The 20,258-nt window shown below is 38.7% G+C and overlaps 1 protein-coding gene across 10 annotated transcripts in view; it reads left to right on the plus strand.

The window, feature by feature from the left end:
- Positions 1-20,258, plus strand: part of ZNF790 (zinc finger protein 790) — a 94,466-nt gene that overhangs the window by 66,103 nt on the left and 8,105 nt on the right. For 2 of the 10 annotated variants that reach the window (XM_057533303.1, XM_007166763.2), the window contains 3 exons: positions 11,864-11,943; positions 12,951-13,077; positions 13,335-13,430. In XM_057533303.1, the coding sequence (XP_057389286.1) occupies positions 11,935-11,943; positions 12,951-13,077; positions 13,335-13,430 (232 nt within the window). In that variant the 5' untranslated portion in view covers positions 11,864-11,934. The other 8 variants (XM_057533307.1, XM_057533309.1, XM_057533304.1 and 5 more) reach the window with 7 other exon arrangements.

The raw sequence follows: 20,258 nt of genomic DNA on the forward strand, positions 1-20,258 counted from the left end.
TTGTGGTTGGGGAAATGTCATACTTTAACTAATACTATGTTAGTGAATTTTTAGGATGTTTTCAGGTTTATGCAATTTTGGAATGAAATCCTTATATATTCAGCTTTGCACAGATGTGCATGTGCATCTTTCGATTTCTTCTAAGAAGTGCTGGGTCAGAGGTTATGTATAAGTATTTGCAGTCCACAAAAGATGAATCACTTTCCATTTCCACCAAAAAATTTATGAAAGTGCCTATTTCCTGCCTATTTTGCTGTCAAAATGTATTTCTTCATTCAGCAGATATTTATGGAGCCCTTTATCTGTGCCAGGTGCTGTTCTAAGCCCTAGGAAAGCATCAGTGAACAAAATGGTCCAAATTTCCTGTCCTCAAGGAGTTTACATTCTAGTCTGGGAAAGTGACCAGTGAACGTGTAAATGAAGTATATAATGTTCCAGATAAAGGTAAGATCTGTAGAGAAAAATGAAGCTTGGAAATAGGATAGTGAGGGACAAGGGAGTTGTGATTTTAAATAGAATGGTTAGGAAAAGCCTTCCTAAGAAGAAAATATTTGAGCAAAACCAAAAGGAAGAAGCAGTGACATTTGAAGATATTTGGATAAAGATCATTATAAGCAGAGAAAACAGCTAAACATAAATGCCATAAGTTAGATACAAGCCTGGTGTATCCAAGGAGCAGCAAGTAGGCCAGCGTGACAAAGTAGAGAGTAGTAGATGAGGTGAAAGAGCTAATGAGAGGACAGATTATTTAAGGCCTTGGAGAATATTTTAAGAAGTTTGGTTAGTCTTAGCAAGATGTAAAAGCAACAGTGGGTTTTGAACAGAAGAGTGACATGATCTTATATTTAAAAGACATCATTTGGGGTGCTGAGTAGAGAGTAGGGTGTAGGGGGACAAAAAAGGAAGCAGGGAAACTAGCCAGTGGGCTGTTGGAATAATCCAGGTAAGAGATGATAATGATGACTCGGTCTAGGGTGATAGCAGTGGTAGTTAGGAGAAATAGTTGGATTCTAGATATATTTTGAAGATAGAGCTAAATGGATCCGGTAATAGATTTGATGTGTGATATGAGAGAAAGAGAGGAACCTAGGCCAACCCAAATATTGCAGCCCAAGAAACTAGAAGAACAGAATTGTCATTTACTAAGATAAAACTATAGAATGAGCAAGTTTTATTGGGTAGATCAAGAGTTTGGTCTTTGCTCTGCTAAACCACTGAGATCAGTGAGATAAGAGGAGAATTCTAAGGAAATCTATTAGGATAAAACTAAATATAGTAACAGGTTGTTCTGGGTTGAATGGTGACACCCCAGAGATATGTCCACATCCTAACCCCCATAGACCTGTGAATGTGACCTTATTTGGAAAAAAGGGTCTTTACAGATGTAATTAAGTTAAGGATCGCTAGCTGAGATTATCCCGAATTATCTGGATGTGACCTAAATCCACTTACAATAGACAGAAGATGAGAAGATAGAGAAGAAGGCTGTGTGAGGGCAGAGGCAGAGATTGAAGTTATGCAGCAACAAGCTAAGAACACCTGAGTCTAGTTCTGATTGTTGCTTTGTGTTTTGGGAGCGTCTTGATTTTTCTTGCCTTTTCATATGCCTTGAAAGTTTTTGTTGTTGTTGAAAGCCAGACATTTTGTTTAGGACAGTAGTGTGCAGAAAAGGATTAACATAGCAGACCTGAGACTTCTTATCCTTAGAAAGGCCTGCTTGAAGTTTGGCCCTTGGCTTGCAACTAGAACTTGGATTTTGAGAAGATTCCCATTATCCTCACTGATAAGGATGGCTTACTATGCCTAAAGTGTTTGTGCAAACAATATAATTTATGCTGAATACCTGCTTTCCTTCTGAGAGTCTGAAATTCTGGTATGTGCCAGGCAGAGACTGCCTATGTGACCAGGCCCCAATAAAAACCCTAGGTACTGAATTTCTAATGAGCTTCCCTGGTTGGTACCATTTCACATGTATTGTCACAACTCATTGCTGGGGGAATTAATGGGCTGTGTAACTCTACTGGGAAAGGATCCTTGGAAACATGTGGCTGGTTTTTCCTGGACTTTGCCCAATGCACCTTTTCTTTTTTTGCTGATTTTGCTTTGTATTGTTTTGCTGTGAGTTCTCCCAGTGAATCGTTGAACCTTGGAGGGAGGGTTGATCTTGGGGTCCTGCAACACCATAGTAACTGAGGAAAATAGTTTTTATGCCTGAATGGGGGCATACATTTACTTCTGCAAAGTCTTTAGTGTGGAGTTTTGAGTTAATCCAGTTAGGAGTTTTAACAACTAAGCAAGGTAAGAGAGTCATACAATTTGATTGCATTTATGTAAATGTCAAAGATAGATAAGTGACAAACCAAGATATTATTACATTAACAATCAGGATAGTGGTCAGCTGGGGTCTGAGGGGTCAGAAATGATCATATGGGATGGGCGTTTCTTCTTGAGGTACCCACAATTTTCATGGTACGAACGCGGGTTGGAAAAGAATTTCCAGACACAAGGCAGAATGAAAAGAAGATGGAATTTTTTAGAGGGAAGGGGCGCTGCCAGAACAGCGGGCCGACTTCCTGATAGCCAGGGAGAGTCGACCCCGAGCAAGGGTTACTGGTCTGTTTTTATAGCCAGGGAACAAAGAACCTGCGAGTCATCTGCTGATTGGGCAGGGTATGTATACTTTCAGTGTGCAGAGCGTGAGAAGAACGGGACAAATATCTTTCCTTATATGGGATGGGAAAGGGACAGAGCATGCTGCTTGGGAGGGCTCTGGGAGATCGTAATGGTCGCAGTGGGACAGAGTGATAAGAGTCCTGTAACTCTTTGTTCCGGCAATGTTGGCCCTTTGAGTTTATCTTGTTCTTTGTCCTTGGAGCACCACAACAATGTACTGTTTCTTCCCTTGTATGGCGTTACACTGAACTTACACATTCTATGCATTTTTCTTCAGGTGTTTTCTATTTCACAATAAAAAAAATTTTAAGAAAAAATATTTAAAGGTTACCTGATGATTTTGAAAATATTGAAAAAATTACTCCTCCATCAGAAAGTTTAGATATACATCTGAATGACAAGCACATAGGAAAGGACGCAAATGAGAAAAGCTGGCAAGTATTAACTTCAGCAAAAAGAATGGCTCAGACATGAATAACATTTACACAATACTAATGTAACCATGAACATTAATTTAAACCACTTAAGGGTAATTGGAATAAGGTATTTGTCTGCTGATGCGAAGGATATTACACCTGGGTTCAAGGAGGAGCTCCAATGGCTTCACAGACAGGGGACACCCCTCCCCCTCTCCCGAGTGGTGCCCCATAGATCCTCCCCTTTATCCTACCCTCAAGCCGGGGCTTGTGCGATAAGAGGTATCCACCCGGCCAGGCCGAGACTCAAGACCTTTCTGCCACATCATATGTGTCACATGCCCAGGCGGCGAGCTTGCAAAGAAAAGAATTACACGCTCCTTCCAGAGGTATTTTCCACGGCTCTGGACTACATTTCCCAGGGGCCATCGCGTTCACGGCTACTTCCCGTCGAAAGACCGAGTTGGCTTATGGTCCAAGTTCCCAGAGGGCCATCTGCGGAGGAAGAGTAGCGTGGAGTCGTCAGTTGAGACTTGCGTTCTAAACGCGGCCTGGAATTCGTTGACGCTTTGCCAAAGATAGAGTGGTGTGAGGACAATGGTCTTTGACGAGCCAAGTGATAGGGTCCAAGACCGAGGCCTGTGAATTGAGACCACTGGGCTCTGGGCTCTTAAAGGTTGTCCCGGCTCCAGACTACATTTCCCAGTGTCCGCCGTATCCGAGGCAAAGTTCCGTCCGCACACCGGCCCTTTCAGGACCATAGCAGGGGTCGTGCGCGAGTCCCTGAGGAACATCCACAGCTTGAGGGAACCGCAAAGTCGAGTGAGTCTAAGACCCGGAAGCGGAATGACCCCTGAGAGGCCGAGGCCGCGGAGGAGGGCAGTGAGGGGCTAACATTTTCGGAGTCTGAGGCTTTACCAGCCAGCAGGTGTGGGAAGGAAGACTGTGGGGAGTTGAGTATGCGTGTCCGCGCGCGCTAGCCATCGCGACAGGGAACCTTGGGTGCTTGTGTGAAATTGATACAGAAGCAAGGTGTGGGAGTGATCGCACGGGAACCGTAGAGGTGTGTGTGTGGACGGTGCGATGGTGACGGGAGCAGTACGTGATTGTAATTTAGGTGTGACTGTGCATGTATATGATTGTGACTGCGTCACAATGTGCGTGACCGTGTGTGTAAATATGGTAGCAGCAACTGTGGGGCCAGAGACAAAGAATTGAGCATTGCATTTAGTAACATTCATGGTCTTTCGTGAATGTGTGGAGAGCAGTTTCTGTGGGGCTATTAGTTGGATTGAAGTAGGGTAACGTAGAATGAGGGGAGAGGAATGGGAGACAGTGTAGACCACATATTCGAAGAGTTTTCCTGTAAATATGAAAATGGAACAGCCGTTGGTGTGGGAGAAGTGACCTATCAGTATGCTGGTGGGAATGAGCCATGAGAGAAGGAAAAGAAGTACAGGTAAGTGTGAGTAAGCCAGGCTCATCTGTGTGGTGTGTACTGAAATTGCAAGAATAAAAGAAGGGTAGTAGCATTGCAGCGAGTGAGCCAGGAGCTCAAGTTTTGAAAAAACAAGGGGAAAGAAATATGCAGTGTTTGGTAGATGTCAGCAACAGTGAGGTGTGGTGAGTTATATATGATATCTTGGCATGAAATTCAAAGGTAGAGCTTTTGTGGAGGACGAAGGGAGAGAGGTCTGAGAGTAATAAGAACAAGGAGGACACCTGCCCCACTTCCAGACCCAGTGGCAAGAGGCTGTAGGGGGATTTAAAAAAACGTAGAGAGGGCTGCAAGAGTCCTCTGGAGAGAGCCAGGTTTCTGTTAGATCCAAAGGTGAACGCAGTGTTCAGGGAGGTGGTTGAGGATAAAAGAGGGGTTTATGACTGTGAATTCCAGAGGGCATACAGGAAAGTGTCAGGAGTTGAGGAGGGGTGAGAAAATGGGACATCCAACTGATGGGGAGTAGAGTGTCTGAAAAGAGAGATGATCAAGGAGCCTAGGGCTTTTTATGATGCACATAAACATGGATGCAGGGGATACAGATGCTTATTCTGGTTGGATTCACAGCAGTGTTGGAGAGGTAGTGTTGGGCTAGAAAGGTGGACTTTTGAGAATTCCCTCCGAAAGAGGGAAGCTGAGGATGGAACATTTAAGAGTGGTTGGGGTAGGCAGAATAATGCCCCTCCAAGGATGTCTGGACACCTGTGAATGTGTTACCTTACAAGGCAAAAGGAACTTTGCAAATGGGATTAAGTTAAGGACCTCGAAGTGAGGAGATTATCCTAGATTATCCAGTTGGGCCCAAACTAATCACCTGGGTCCTTAAAGTCAGTAAATCTTTTCCAGCTGAGTTTAGAGTCAGAGGGAGATGTGATCACAGAACAGTGGTCAGAGAGATGCAAAGTTGCTGGTTAGATAAAGGAAGGTAGCCTTGAGCCAAGGAGTGTTGATGGCCTCTAGGAACTGGATAATGTAAGGAAATTAATCCTCCCCTAGAGCCTGCAGAAAGGAACACAGCCCTGCCGACACCTTGCTCTTAGCCCAGTGAGAACCGTGTCAGACTTTTACCTAACAGTAAGATAATAAAGTTGTATTGTTTTAAGCCACTGCATTTATAATTTGTTTCTCAGTAGTGGAAAACTAATATAGTGGTATAGTTTCTTAGCCTCAGCTCTGTGGAAGGGTTTTGAACCGTGTGACATGAGGGGAACTCAATCCCTATTGATAAAATTTAGGACTTTAGGTAAAGCACAAAGGCCCCCTCTTGTAATTTAGTTTTGCTGCATTGTGATATTTTTTAACACTGGAATTTAATGAATTTTTCTTTGTGATCTAACATATGGTCAGTCTATAGTTATTTGTTTTGCACTTGGTTTATCTTGGATTGAGAGAAATGTGTTAAAATTCTCTATTATTAATGAAATTTTATCTTGTACAACCTGTAACTTCTGCTTCATGAAACTTCCTGCTGTTAGTTGATATATAGATATTCATAATTGTTATATGTTTATTGTGAATGGTAGACTTTAGTATTTTAGCATCCTCAAGATCATGGCCCTTGCTTATTTGTTTGTTTGCATTTTGCCTTGTATGTATTTCTCCATAACTTGTAAAATAAACCTTTTTTGAAGTTTATCATATATAGAGACAAGTGTATACATGAGGATACAAACAACCAATACAATCAAAATTGTACACCTTGAGTTACCACAAAGGGAACACCCATGTAATAAGCACCCAGATCAAGAAATAAACCATTGCCTGCATTCCAGAAGTCCCTCTTGTGCTCCTGTTCAGTCAGTAGCTTCCCCAAAGTAACCACCATACATCAGTTTCATCTGTTTTTGAACTTATGTGTAAGTGGAGTCATATAGTATATAACCTTTTGGCTTCTTTTGTGCAACATTATGTTTGTGAGATTCATCCATATTGTATGTAAATATAGCTTACTGTTTGCATTGCTAAATGCACTAGTATTCCAGTGCATGAATATACCAACTATATTTGTCCATTCAACAGTTGTCATACAGTTGATAGACATTTAGAACTCTTTATGTCCCTTGTACCTGAAGGACAGCTTGGCTGCATGTCAATTCTTTGACTCCCTCATTTGTTTTTCCACAAGTATATTGTAGGAGCTACCTCACTATTTGGGGCACTGAATTTAGCAGTCTAATGACAACTGAATTTCCTTTTTCTTATAGGTGACGTGATATTTTTATCTTGATTCCCCATGGATTTTATTCTAATAATTTTATTAGGAAATGTTTTGGTACAGACAATTTGAGTCATTTTCTCCAGCAATATAGTGTGTATTTTCATTATGCATATTCATGCATTGTTTCAGAAAATTATTCTTAAATATTAAAAATGTAGTTTGTAATATTCTCTTCTTGATTTGGATTTCATCTCTAGAGGCTCTGCTTAGTTGCAAGTTGGATCACTTCTTTTTTTTAAAATTAATTTTATTGAAGTATAGTTGATTTACAATGTTGTGTTAATTTCTGCTGTACAGCAAAGTGACTCAGTTATATATATATATATATATATATATATATATATATATATATATACACATACTTTTTCATATTCTTTTCCATTATGGTTTATCACAGGATATTTTTTTAACATCTTTATTGGAGTATAATTGCTTTACAATGTTGTGTTAGTTTCTGCTGTATAACAAAGTGAATCAGCTGTAAGTATACATATATCCCCATATCCCCTCCTTCTTGCATCTCCCTCCCACCCTCCCTATCCCACCCCTCTAGGTGGTCACAGAGCACTGAGCTGATCTCCCTGTGTGATGCAGCTGCTTCCCACTAGCTATCTATTTTACCTTTGGTAGTATCATGGGATATTGAATGTAGTTCCCTGTGCAATGCAGTAGGTCCTTGTTTATCCATCCGATATATAATAGTTTGCATCTGCTAATCTCAAACTCCCAATTCTATCCTCTCTCACCACCCCCGCCCCCATTGGCAACCACAAGTCTGTTCTCTATGTCTGTGAGTCTGTTTCTGTTTTGTAGATATGTTCATTTGTGTCATATTTTAGATCCCACATATAAGTGATATCATGTGGTATTTATCTTTCTCTTTCTGACTTACTTCACTTGGTGTGATAATCTCTAGGTCCATCCATGTTGCAGCAAATGGCATTATTTCATTCTTTTTAATGGCTGAGTAGTATTCCATTGTATATATTTACCACATCTTCTTTATCCATTCATCTGTTGATGGACATTTAGGTTGTTTCCATGTCTTGGCTATTGTAAATAGTGTTGCTGTGAACATAGGGGTGCATGTATCTTTTCAAATTATAGTTTTGTCTGGGCATATGCCCAGGAGTGGGGGTTGCAGGATCATATGGCAACTCTATTTTTAGTTTTTTGAGGAACCTCCATTCTGTTTTCCATAGTGGCTGCACCAACTTACATTCCCATGAACAGTGTAAGAGGGTTCCCTTTTCTCCACACCCTCTCCACCATTTATGATTTGTGGATTTTAATGATGGCCATTCTGACTGGTGTTAGGTGATACCTCATTGTAGTTTTGATTTGCGTTTCTCTAATAATCAGCGATGATGAGCATCTTTTCATGTGCCTATTGGCTATCTGTATGTCTTCTCTGGAGAAATGTCTATTTAGGTCTTCTGCCCATTTTTTGATTGGGTTGGTTTGTTGTTGTTATTGAATTGTATGAGAAGTTTGTATATTTTGGAAATTAAGCCCTTGTTGGTCGCATCATTTGCAAATATTTTCTCCCAATCTGTAGGTTGTCTGTTCGTTTTGTGTATGGTTTCCTTTGCTGTGCAAAAGCTTATAAGTTTGATTGGGTCCCGTTTGTTTATTTTTGCTTTTATTTCTACCGACTTGGGAGACCTAAGAAAACATTGGTATGATTTATGTCAGAGAATGTTTTGCCTATGTTCTCTTCTAGGAGTTTTATGATGTCTTGTCTTATATTTAAGTCTTTAAGCCATTTTGGATTTACTTTTGTGTATGATGTGAAGATGTGTTCTAACTTCATTGATTTACATGCGGCTGTCCAGCAAGTTGGACCACTTCTGACTTTCATTTTTTTCTTATAATAATTGTCATCTCTTTGTTTCATTTTGTTCCATTTGCTAACTTTTTTAAAAAATTTATCTTATTTATTTATTTTTGGCTGCATTGGGTCTTCGTTGCTGTGCATGGGCTTTCCCTAGTTGTGGAGAGCAGGGCTACTCTTTGTTGCGGTGCATGGGCTTCTCATTGCAGTGGCTTCTCTTGTTGCAGAGCACGGACTCTAGAGTGCAGGCTCAGTAGTTGTGGCACACGGACTCAGTAGTCGTGGTTTACAGGCTCTAGAGCGCAGGCTCAGTAGTTGTGGCACACGGGCTTAGTTGCTCTGCGGCATGTAGGATCTTCCCGGACCAGGGCTCAAATCCGTGTCCCCTGCATTAGAAGGTGGATTTTAAACCACTGTGCCACCAGGGAAGCCCCATTTGCTAACTTTTATATTTTTTGTTCCATGCTGTACTTTCTGTAGTATTTGTCATATGTTGTGCTCTTTGTAATTATTCTTCATTTCTAAAGTGGTTTTGCCTATGAAGTGGTTGTCTTTCATTCTTGAATTGTACTAGCTTTCATATGTGGTCTGCCTATCACTTCCTCCCCTTTCCTGAGATCATTGTACCATTTGTGCATGTAGTCTTGCTTCTGAGCTGTGATTGTATCATAACTTTTAAAAATTCATATTGGAATGTTAGCTAATAATTTTAATCTTCTCTGAAATTTTTAGTGAGTTTTCTTTATACATGGGGAATTTGGACACTCTTTTCAAACTTTTATCTAACAATATCTTTGGACATGGTGTTTCTAATTTTGCTTTTGGAGTGTGATTTTTTTTTTTTTTTTTTTTTGGTATACCTGTCACTGGCACTTTCCTATGAAAAGGTGAACGGGGCAAAGGTAGTTTTTTAGGTTCTTCTGCTCAAGAGTTCGTTCCTCTGTTACTACAATAGAACACAGTTTCTTTAAAAGATAACCCCTCTGAATATCCAGGCCTTCTTTGTTGTTCAGAACCTAACCTGGTTCAGGAAGACCCCTATTATCAGCTCTGAGAGCCACAGTGTCTTCTTTTCTGCAATTAAAGAATACAGTCAAGCTCCCAATTCATTCAATGAGGCTAGTATTACCCTGATACCAAAACCAAACAAAGCTTATCTCATAAAAATATGATACAAAAATCCTCAACAAAATGCTAACAAACCAAATCCAGCAACGTATGAAATGAATTATGCAACATGTCCAAGTGGAATGTGTCACAGGAATGCAAGGTTATCTGAACATCCAAAAATCAATTAATGTAATGCATCATATCAATAGAATAAAAAACAAAAATTACATGATCATTTTAATAGACACCAAAAAAGCATTTGACAAAAGCCAATACCCTTTCATTATAAAAACACTATAAACTAGGAATAAAAGGGAATTTCCTCAATCTCATATAGGTTATCTATAAAAATCCTACAACTATTAATGGTGAATGTCTGAATGCTTTTCCCCTAAGATGAGTAATAAGACAAGAATGTCTGCCTTTGCCACTTTTATTCAATGTTGTACTGGAAGTTTTAGCCAGGGCAATTAGACAAAAAAAAAAAAAAAAAAGCATCTGGGTTGGAAAAGAAGTAAAACCATCTCTATCTGCAGATAACATGATCTTTTCTATAGAAAATTCTAAGGAATACGTACCCCAAAACACTGTTAGAACTAATAAATAAGTTTAACAGAGTTTCAGGATACAAGATCAATAAATAAAATCAATTGTATATTATACACTTGGAATGAACAATCCAAAAATGAAATTAAGAAAGCAGTTCCATTCACAGTAGCACCAAAACAAATAAAATATTTAGGAATAAATTTAACAACTGAAGGTGAAACTCATACTCTGAAAATGACAAAACAGGTATTAAGCAAACACTTGTACATAAATGATCATAGCAGCATTATTTATAATAGCCAGAAGGTGGAAACAATCCAGATGTCCATTAACAGATGAATGGGTAAACAAAATGTTGTCTGTCCATACAGTGGAATATTATTCAGCCAGTATTTCAGGAGTGAAATACTGATACATGCTACAATTTGGATGAACCTTGAAAACTTTATACTAAATGTTTTTACAAATTTGACAACCAGTCACAATAAGTTCACATACTATATTATTCCATTCCTATGAAAATCCAGAACAGGAAATCTGTAGAGACAGAAAGTAGATTAGTGGTTACTTAGGGTTGAGGGAGAGGTGGAGGGAGAGTGTAGGGGGTTGAGGGGACAGGGAGTAATAGCTAAAGGATACAGGATTTCTTTTTGAGGTGATGAAAATATTCTAAAATTGACTTGTGGTGGTTGCACATGTTAATTTGCTAAAAAAAAATTGCTCACTTTAAATGCATTAATTGTAGAGTATATGAATTATATATCAGTAAAACTGCTTAAAAAATAAAAGAATGCAACCTATGTGTTTTGCCACCTTAAATTCCCCTGACATCTCTATGCCTCCTTTTACCATCTCCACCATCAATCACCTTTTCATAGCATTCCTGCTCACATGCACTCATTCAGGGTGTAGTCTACTCCTCATAGGAATGAATGTTTCTTATGTCTTCTTTGGAGAAGTGTCTATGTAGAGCTTCTGCCCATTTTTTGATTGGGTTGTTTGTTTTATTGATATTGAGCTGTATGAATTGTTCGTGTATTTTGGAGATTAATCTCTTGTCGGTTGCATTGTTTGCAAATATTTTTTCCCATTCTGTAGGTTATCTTTTCATTTTGTTTATGGTTGCCCTTAGTTTTGTGGTATGAGTGCTTTAGATGAAAATGAGTCAGTAAGTATTATACACTTTGTGGGCCATAGAGGAGATAGATGAAAGGCCACTGTTGTACAGGGAAGTACACAGGAGAGCCCTGGGCAAATGCACTGGGCTCCCAGATTGGAGAGTTTCCCTGGGGATGTCTAACTTTGGGTCCTTATTGTTAAAGGGGTTATTCAGAGCAAGTCAGAATGGCCTTATCTCATATCCCGAATATCCTGATCCACGTCATGATTTAGCATTACTGATTGGACTGAAACTTCATCCTGCTGTATTTGAGTCTGTTGGGTTTTGGATAGGGCCAGGATTTCTGCAGATTCCCTCTGACCTTCCTTCAAGGAATAAGATGGTATTCTTACTCCATTTGAAAGCTCTGAGGAAAGCCTGATCTCTCATTATTCCTTCCCTCTAGCTCTGCTTTCTCAAGACTGCTTCACCGTGAGAGGAATCTAGAAGACTGAGCGACTCTTGGAATTTTAAGTTATGGCCCATGTGAGATGGAATTTCTTTTCCAAAAATATAACCATTTATATCACATCATGTCAATATTTTTATTCCTTACCCTTAAACTGCTTACCTGAGTCACTATTCAACGTAGTAAGTGATAGTTGTGAAACAGTTCGGTGCCTTCCCTAGATGTCCCTCTTCTCTCCAACATGGCATTCAATACCTCCTGTGACCTAATACTTTGGCAGAGCACTGAAGGAAAAGATATTGTTTAAAGGAAATAGTAGAGACTTTTAAAAATCAAAACTGTGGCTCAACAAGGTGGAATTGTGTGACTAAAAAGGACCCACTGCATGAAAGCTTTTATTTACTCTATATAATGGGGTGTTTCAATTAAGAAAGATGGGAGTTGGTGTTAGTTGGTATTCATTTTGGTAGTGGCACTTTGTCATGCTTTTAGATAGAGAATATAAGAGGAGGTTGAGTTCAGAGAGATCTGGGATTTTGCCAGGATATCAATGAGAGAGTAATATCATTAACAAGACATGCGCTGATAGTCAGCTGACAGCCTAGAGATTTTATACATTCTCCACAGAAAATGGTATTCAGTTAGAGAGTGTATCTCTTAAGAATCCTTTCAACTTCAACTAATAGAAAATTCAAGTAAAAGAAGCTGAAAGAAAAAAAGAAAACTATTCTCACATAGTAAATCTAGAGTTGATTATTCCAGGCTGTTATAGCCTCTTGGTGGTATCAACAAAGAACTCATATGATATCTGTTATTCTGGGCTGCCATCTTGTTGTCTTGATGTTTGTTACAAGAAGGCCATAACAATGTTGTGACTGAGCAATAGGAGATTTTAAGAGCATATAGGCACTTGGCTTCAGGGACACTAATTTCCATATCATTTCCCCCCACACTACAGGCAGCCAACTCCAGTTTTTTGCTGAACGTATGGACCTCTTCCTGCAGTGCCCTTTACCATCTTTTCCCCATCCATCTAAAAGATTTCTTTTAACTTCACTGTTGATGTTTGGGTTTGTCATTTCAGCAGTTGATGATGTTCAGGGATGTAGCTGTAGACTTCTCTCAAGAGGAGTGGGAGTGCCTGGACTTGGAACAGAGAGCTCTGTACAGAGACGTGATGTTGGAGAACTACAGCAACATGGTCTCACTGGGTAAGATTCAGAATTTGACCCCAGAAATTCCTGATACCTACATTGTGAACTTTTGGATTGCCTTTCAAGTGTCTAGGGGGATTTCTGACCTATTTCTGGGAAAATGGTTTGTGCTTTATAAATTTGGCAATAGTCATCATCATTGGGAAACTCCATCTTCCCCATCCTTTATGCATTTTTCTTGCCCTTTCTAATAACTAAGGGACTTACGGAACCCTTACCACGTGGTAATTTCCTATTTCTTATTTTCTGATCAGGACTTTGCCTTTATCAGCCAGATGTGTTCTCTTTACTGGAGAAGGGGAAAGAGCCCTGGATGGTTTTGAAGGATGAGACGAGAGGACCTTGCCCAGGTGAGTGAGGGCTGAGCAGGCACAAGGAGGCCATCATTGCAGATAACACCCAGCTGTTTAGTGAGTCAGTAACATCTCTGTAATATTGGTCTAGAATTTCCTCCTCAGAGGCCAAAAGCCTGTGGATAAAGACCTGAGACCTAGAAATAAAAGTACCCTTTTCAACATGAATTTCCAACTGAACCTCCTCTTCAACCCCAAATGCCACTCCATTTCAGTGCTCTCATTTTTCCTTCATGTTACGAAAATGTAAATGCCATTCTTTTTCTCCAGTGGTCAGTTTATCTATGGTTTGGATTAAGTTTCTTCCCATTTCTTTTTTTCCATTTTGATATTTGTAAATTTCATCACTGTCTAAAAAAAAATTTTTGATCCTGTTTTTCATTTTACCTGCTATCTCTTGAATTTTTCTTATTTTGCCTAGTTTCTCCTTGCTTCTGCATATTCTTCATTAATTAACTCTTTTAAGCAACATTTATTGATTTTATAATTTCATTTTAGGTTAAGAAGGGTTAACAAAGAGTCTGTAATCAATTAAGAAACTTGGTATTCTCTCCTATGACTGGAGCATTTTCATAAATTTCTGCAGAGTAGGCTTTACGTTAAGAGAAGGCCTAATAGGCTGCTTTTTTATGGTTTCTTGCTACAGTGAAGAGGAAATAGCAGGAGAGAGGTTAGGGCTATTGGAAGACAATGAGGAGAGAGTACAGTGTCATAGAAGACAAGTCCTGGCTGTCAAAAGGAAGCAAGGGGTATATTTGGCAACTAGATGGTAATTGATGAATTTTCTGTTATGGGCAGGAGTCAGGTTGAAATAACTTACTCTTGGAGCTGCTTTTTTATTGGAAATATCAAGGAAAGAAAATAAATTTTATTCCCTTATTGGAATCATGTTTCTAAATTCCACAACCTATATTGATGTTTTAAAATTGTTCTTTTTCCGAGCTATTGATATATGGAAAAACTTGAATGAATCTCAAGGATGTTATGCTGAATGAAAAATGCCAATCTCAAAAGTGTAATTGACATATAACATTCACATACTATATGAATTCATTTATACAAAATTCTGGAAATCACAAAGTTAGAGATTGAGAACATATTAGTGGTTGCCAGGGGTTAAGAATGGGCAGGGAGCAGTAGTGGTGGTGGTTATGACTATAAAGAGATAGCATGAGAGAGAACATCTTTGTGGTGATGGACTATTTCTGTATCTTGATTATTGTGGTGATTACAGGAATCCACATATGTGATGAAATGACATAAAACTATACACATATATTGTGCCAATGTTTATTTCATGAATTTTATATTGTAGTATAATTATGTAAGATGTATTCATTGGGCAAAACTGGGCAGAGGGTACACAAGACTCTCTGGAGTATCTTTGCAAATTCCTGTGAATCTATAATTATTTCAAAATAAATGCTTTTAAAACTTACTTTGTTCTATAAGGTATATACAATTTTCTCTCGTATTTTAATTCCCTAAATACTACCACGTATGTTTTAAATTTTAGTTTATTTTCACGTATTATGATTATACTATTATATATTAAGGTTGTTCTACATTTCTTGTTACTGAAGTTACCACTCTTGGTACACATCAGTCATTCCTGGGATTTTTCTGCATTAGATGATACTTATATTTCAGATATGAGATTCCTTAGCCAAAGGGTTCAAAGTTAGAAAATCATGTGCCCAACTAATTTAAGATACTTCATTGAAAAAAGTTATTTTAAATCATACAAAATTATATGAATACTTTAAATAACCTGTGCTATTTATTTATAACCCATAACTGTTTCATCCATGTTTCAGTAGAGGGCCATGACATGTTCTCCCTAATTGCAGTTCTGCCTATTCTTTCTTATATCAACCATTCCAATAATTCATTCTCCTAATTTCTTGGTTCTGTTTTGTTAAAGGGAGTGGGAATTTAGGCAGTCTAACTGTAGATGCTTTATTTTTCCCAACCTTTAAAAATTTTTTTTTATTGAGCTGTAATTGACATACAACATTATATTGGTTTCAGGTATACAACATAATGATTCGATATTTGTATACACTGTGAAATGACCACTACAATAAGTCTAGATATCCTCTATCCCCATACACAAAATATGCCATATAATATTATTGACTATAACCACCATGCTTTGCATTATATCCTCATGACTACCTTATGTTATGACTACTGGCTTGTACTTCTTGACCTTCTTCACCCATTTCGCCGAACCCCCCACCCCTTTGGCAACCACAGTTCTGTTCTCTGTGTCTATGAGATTTGTTTTGCTGGTAAGTTTTTTATTACTGATTCAATTTCCTTACTACTAGTAATCAGTCTATTCTGATTTGTATTTCTTCATGATTCAGTCTTGGAAGATTGTATGTTTCTAGGAATTTATCCATTTCTTCTAGATTGTCTAATTTGTTGGTGAATAATTGTTCATAATAGTCCCTTATGGTCGTCTGTATTTCTTTGTCATCAGTTGTAACTTCTGTTTCATTTCTGATTTATTTGAGCCCTGTCTCCTTTTTTCTTAGTGAATCTAGCTAAAGGTTTGTCAATTTTATTTTTTTAAAGAACCAGCTCTCAGTTTCATTGATCTTTTCTAGTATCTTTTTTTTTTTTTTTTTTGGCTGCACTACATGGCTTGTAGGATCTCAGTTCCCCAGCCAGGGTTTGAACCTGGACCACAGCAGTGAAAGCCCAGAATCCTAACCACTAGACCACCAAGGAACTCCCTCTAATATCTCTTTAGTCTCTATTAGTGAGACTAGTCTCACCATTAGTCTCTTACGTCTCTGTTAGTAATTAGTCTCTATTAGTCTCTTTAGTGATCTTTTATTTCCTTCCTTCTACTAACTTTGGGCTTAGTTTGTTGTTCTTCTTTTTCTAGTTCCTTTAAGTGTAAGGTCAGATCGTTCATTGGAGATATTTTTGTTTCTTGAGGTAGGCCTGTATCACTATGAACTTCCCTCTTAGAACTGCTTTTGCTGCAAGACATCGCTTTTGGTATGTTGTATTTCCATTTTCATTTGTCTCAAGGTATTTTCTGTTTTCTCCTTTGATTTCTTTTTTTAATTTTTATTTATTTATTTATGGCTGTGTTGGGTCTTCATTTCTGTGCGACGGCTTTCTCTAGTTGCGGCAAGTGGGGGCCGCTCTTCATCGCGGTGCACGGGCCTCTCATTATCGTGGTCTTTCTTGTTGCGGAGCACAGGCTCCAGACGCACAGGCTCAGTAATTGTGGCTCACGGGCCCGGTTGCTCCGCGGCATGTGGGATCTTCCCAGACCAGGGCTCGAACCCATGTCCCCTGCATTGGCAGGCAGATTCTCAACCACTGCGCCACCAGGGAAGCCCTCTCCTTTGATTTCTTCGTTGACCTATTGGTTGTTCAGGAGCATGTTATTTAATCTCCAAATATTTGTGATTTTTCCAGTTTTCTTTTTGTGATTTGTTTCCCATTTTATACTGTTGTGGTCAGAAAAGATGGCTGATACGATTTCAGTCTTCTTAAATTTATTGAGACTTGTAGCATACTATATGATCTATCCTGGAGAATGTTCCATGTGCACTTGAAAAAAATGGATACTCTGCTGCTTTTGGAAGGAATGTTCTGTATATATTCAGTTAATATGGTCTAATGTGTCATTTAAGGCACTTGTTTCCGTATTGATTTTCTGTCTGGATGATTTATCCATTGATGTAAGTGGGATATTACAGTCCCCTACTATTATTGTATTGCTGTCAATTTCTCCCTTTAGGTCTGATAATATTTGCTTTATATGTTTCGGTGCTCCAGTGTTGGTTGCATAGATATCTACAAGTGTTATATCTTCTTGTTGTATTGACCTGTTTATCATTATGCAATGCCCATCTTTGTGTTATATTATAGTCTTTTTTTAAAAAATCTATTATGTCTGAAATAAGTATAGCTCCTCCAGCTTTTTTGTTGTTGTTGTTTCCTTTTGCATGAACACTCTTTCCATCTCCTCACTTTTAGTGTGTGTGTATTCTTACACCTGAAGTGAGACTCTCGTAGGAAACATATAGATGGGTCTTCTTTTTTATCCATTCAGCCACTATACGTCTTTTGAATGATGAATTTAATTCATTTACATTTAAAATAATTATAGATAGGATATACTTACTGCCATTTTGTTAATTGTTTTCTGGCTGTTTTGTGGTTCTTCTTTCTTCTCTTGCTCTCTTCCCTTGTGATTTGATGAATTTCTTTAGTTTTTTTTTTTTCAGATTCCATTCTCATCATCTTTTCTGTATTTATTATAGATTTTTGCTTTGTGGTTACCATGTGTGTGTGTGTGTGTGTATGTATATGTACAGTCTACTTTAAGTTGATAGCAAGTTAAATTGAATGCATTCTAAGACTCTACATTTTTACTCCTCTCCTCCCACATTTTGTTTCTGATTTCATATTTTACATCTTTTCATTTTGTGTATCCCTTTACTAACTATTGTAGTTATAGTTATTTTTATTACTTTTGTCTTTTAACTTTTATGTTAGCTTTATAAGTGATTAGTCCACTACCTTTACTAGATATTACCTTCACCTGTGAGGTTTTTTTTCATATGTTATAGTGTCCTAATTAGTGCCCTTTTCCCAGCTTAAAAAAGTCCCTTTAATATTTCTTGTAAGGCTGGTGTAGTTGTAGTGATCTCCTTTAGCCTTTGCTTGTCTGGTAAACTCTTTATCTCTCCTTCAATTCTGAATGATAACATTGCCAGGTAGAGTATTCTTGACTGTAAGTTTTTTGCTTTTAGCACTTTGAATATATCATGCCACTCCCTTCTGGCCTGCAAAGTTTCTGCTGTAAAATCTGCTGATTGTCTTATGGGGTTCCCTTGTGTGTAACAAGTTTTTTTCTCTTGCTGCTTTTAAAGTTCTCTTGTTATCTTTAATTTTTGACATTTCAATTATATTGCATCTTGGTGTGGATGTCTTTCAGTTTATCTTGTTTGGAACTCTCTGGGGTTCCTGGATCTGGATGTCTGTTTCCTTCCCCAGGTTATGGAAGTTTTCAACCTTATTTTTCAAAATAAGTTTTCTTTCTCTCTCTCTCTTCTCCTGGGACTCCTATAATGTGAATGTTGTTCTGCTTAATGTTGTCCCATAGGTCTGTCAAGCTATCTTCAGTTTTAAAAACTTTTTTTTTTTTGCTCTCTGTTTGGGTGAGTTTCACTACCCTGTCTTCTAATCACCAGTCCTTTCTTCTGTTTTATCTAGTCTGCTGTTGAACACCTCTAGTGTATTTTTCAGTTCAGTATTCTTCAACTCTGTTACTTCTGTTTGGTACTTTTTTATATTTCCATCTTTGTTGAAGTTCTCTCAGTGTTCATTCTTCTCCCAAGGTCAGATGCTCCTCAGCATTTTTATGACCATTACTTTGAACTCTTTATCAGATAAATTACTTATCTTCATTTCATTAAGATATTTTTCCTTGGATTTTATTTTGCTTTTTCATTTGGAACATATTTCTTTTTCCCTCATTTTGCTTGACTCTTTTTTTTTGTTTCTATGTATTAGGTGAAACAGCTACCTCTCCCAGTCTTGAAGGAGTGGTTATAGGAAGACTGGGGCTGTGTTTCAGTCTGCTGTCTGTGCAGTACCCTGGGGGTAATAGCCTGCCAAGAACTCTCTGATTGTTTCAGTCCCATGGAACCCAGAAACACAAGCCCCGCCTGGCCCTCAGAGCCAGGTATTCAAGGGATGTCCCCTTGGATGTGGGCTTGGGTATGTGGACGTCCCCCATGTTGACTTGACTTGTGTTGGGTGGGGCTGCAGAGGGCACCAGGCTGGGGCAAGACTGCCCAATGGGTTGGGTGTGGCTGTGGGGACACACCAGGCTGGGGCAAGCCCAGTCACCAGCTTGGGTGGGACTGTGGGGAGCACATCCCACTGGTGCTAGCAAAGTAGAGGGAGAGTGTAAAGTGGCACCTGCCAGCACCTCCATCCCTGGAGACAGTTACAACAGATCCCAGCAGATACTTTAATATTAGCAAAAGGATCTCCATATATGGTTTAGGCACTTTGCAAACTTCTGCTTTTTCCCTGGGTCTTGGGGTGAATAAGTCTGTGCACAAGCCCTTTAAGAGCCCCATTTCCTATAGCCCTTTGGTTTTCCTGGACATAAGGCCCATTGGTTTTCAAAGCCAAGCATTTTGAGGGCTCATCTCTCTAGTGTAGGTCCTAAGGTTTGGGGTGTCTAATGTGGGGCTTGAACCCTTTGCTCCTCATAGGGAACTCTGTATTTGTGAGATCCCTCCCAATTGTGAGTTGCCACACCAGGGGTGGGGTTTTTGGAAAGACTACTTGTCTACCTCTCCTGCCTGTCTCAGTGTGGCCCTTTGATCCTTTGCTGTGGAAGAGCTTTTCAGTTAAGTGTCAGGTCTCTTTCAGAGGGTATCTGTATTTAACTAGATTTGATGTGTCTGTGGGAGGAGGTGAGTTCAGGATCTTCCTATGTTTTCATTTTGAGCTGCCCTCTGATTTTTTTCCAGTCTTTATGATTGAGTCTCTAAACTACTAACAAAATTTGTAGCCTTCTTGAATGAGTTTTTGTAGAGCATTCAGCTTAGTTTTCATGAAAACAGACAACCTTTCTCTCATATTTCTTTACATAATGTTATTTAAAAATATAAATAAAATATCAGGAACAGTTGGTATAAACAGGTTTGGAAGCAAACAGCTGATTCATGGTAAGCACATGGGCATCCTAGAGGTAGCTACTACTTGAATGCTTTTGTATATTGTGGACATTAATCCTTGTGTTTTCTTAAGGATTGGAGGGCATTGGTTCAT

Source organism: Balaenoptera acutorostrata, chromosome 19 (assembly GCF_949987535.1).
Source record: "Balaenoptera acutorostrata chromosome 19, mBalAcu1.1, whole genome shotgun sequence".
Lineage (NCBI taxonomy): Eukaryota > Metazoa > Chordata > Mammalia > Artiodactyla > Balaenopteridae > Balaenoptera > Balaenoptera acutorostrata.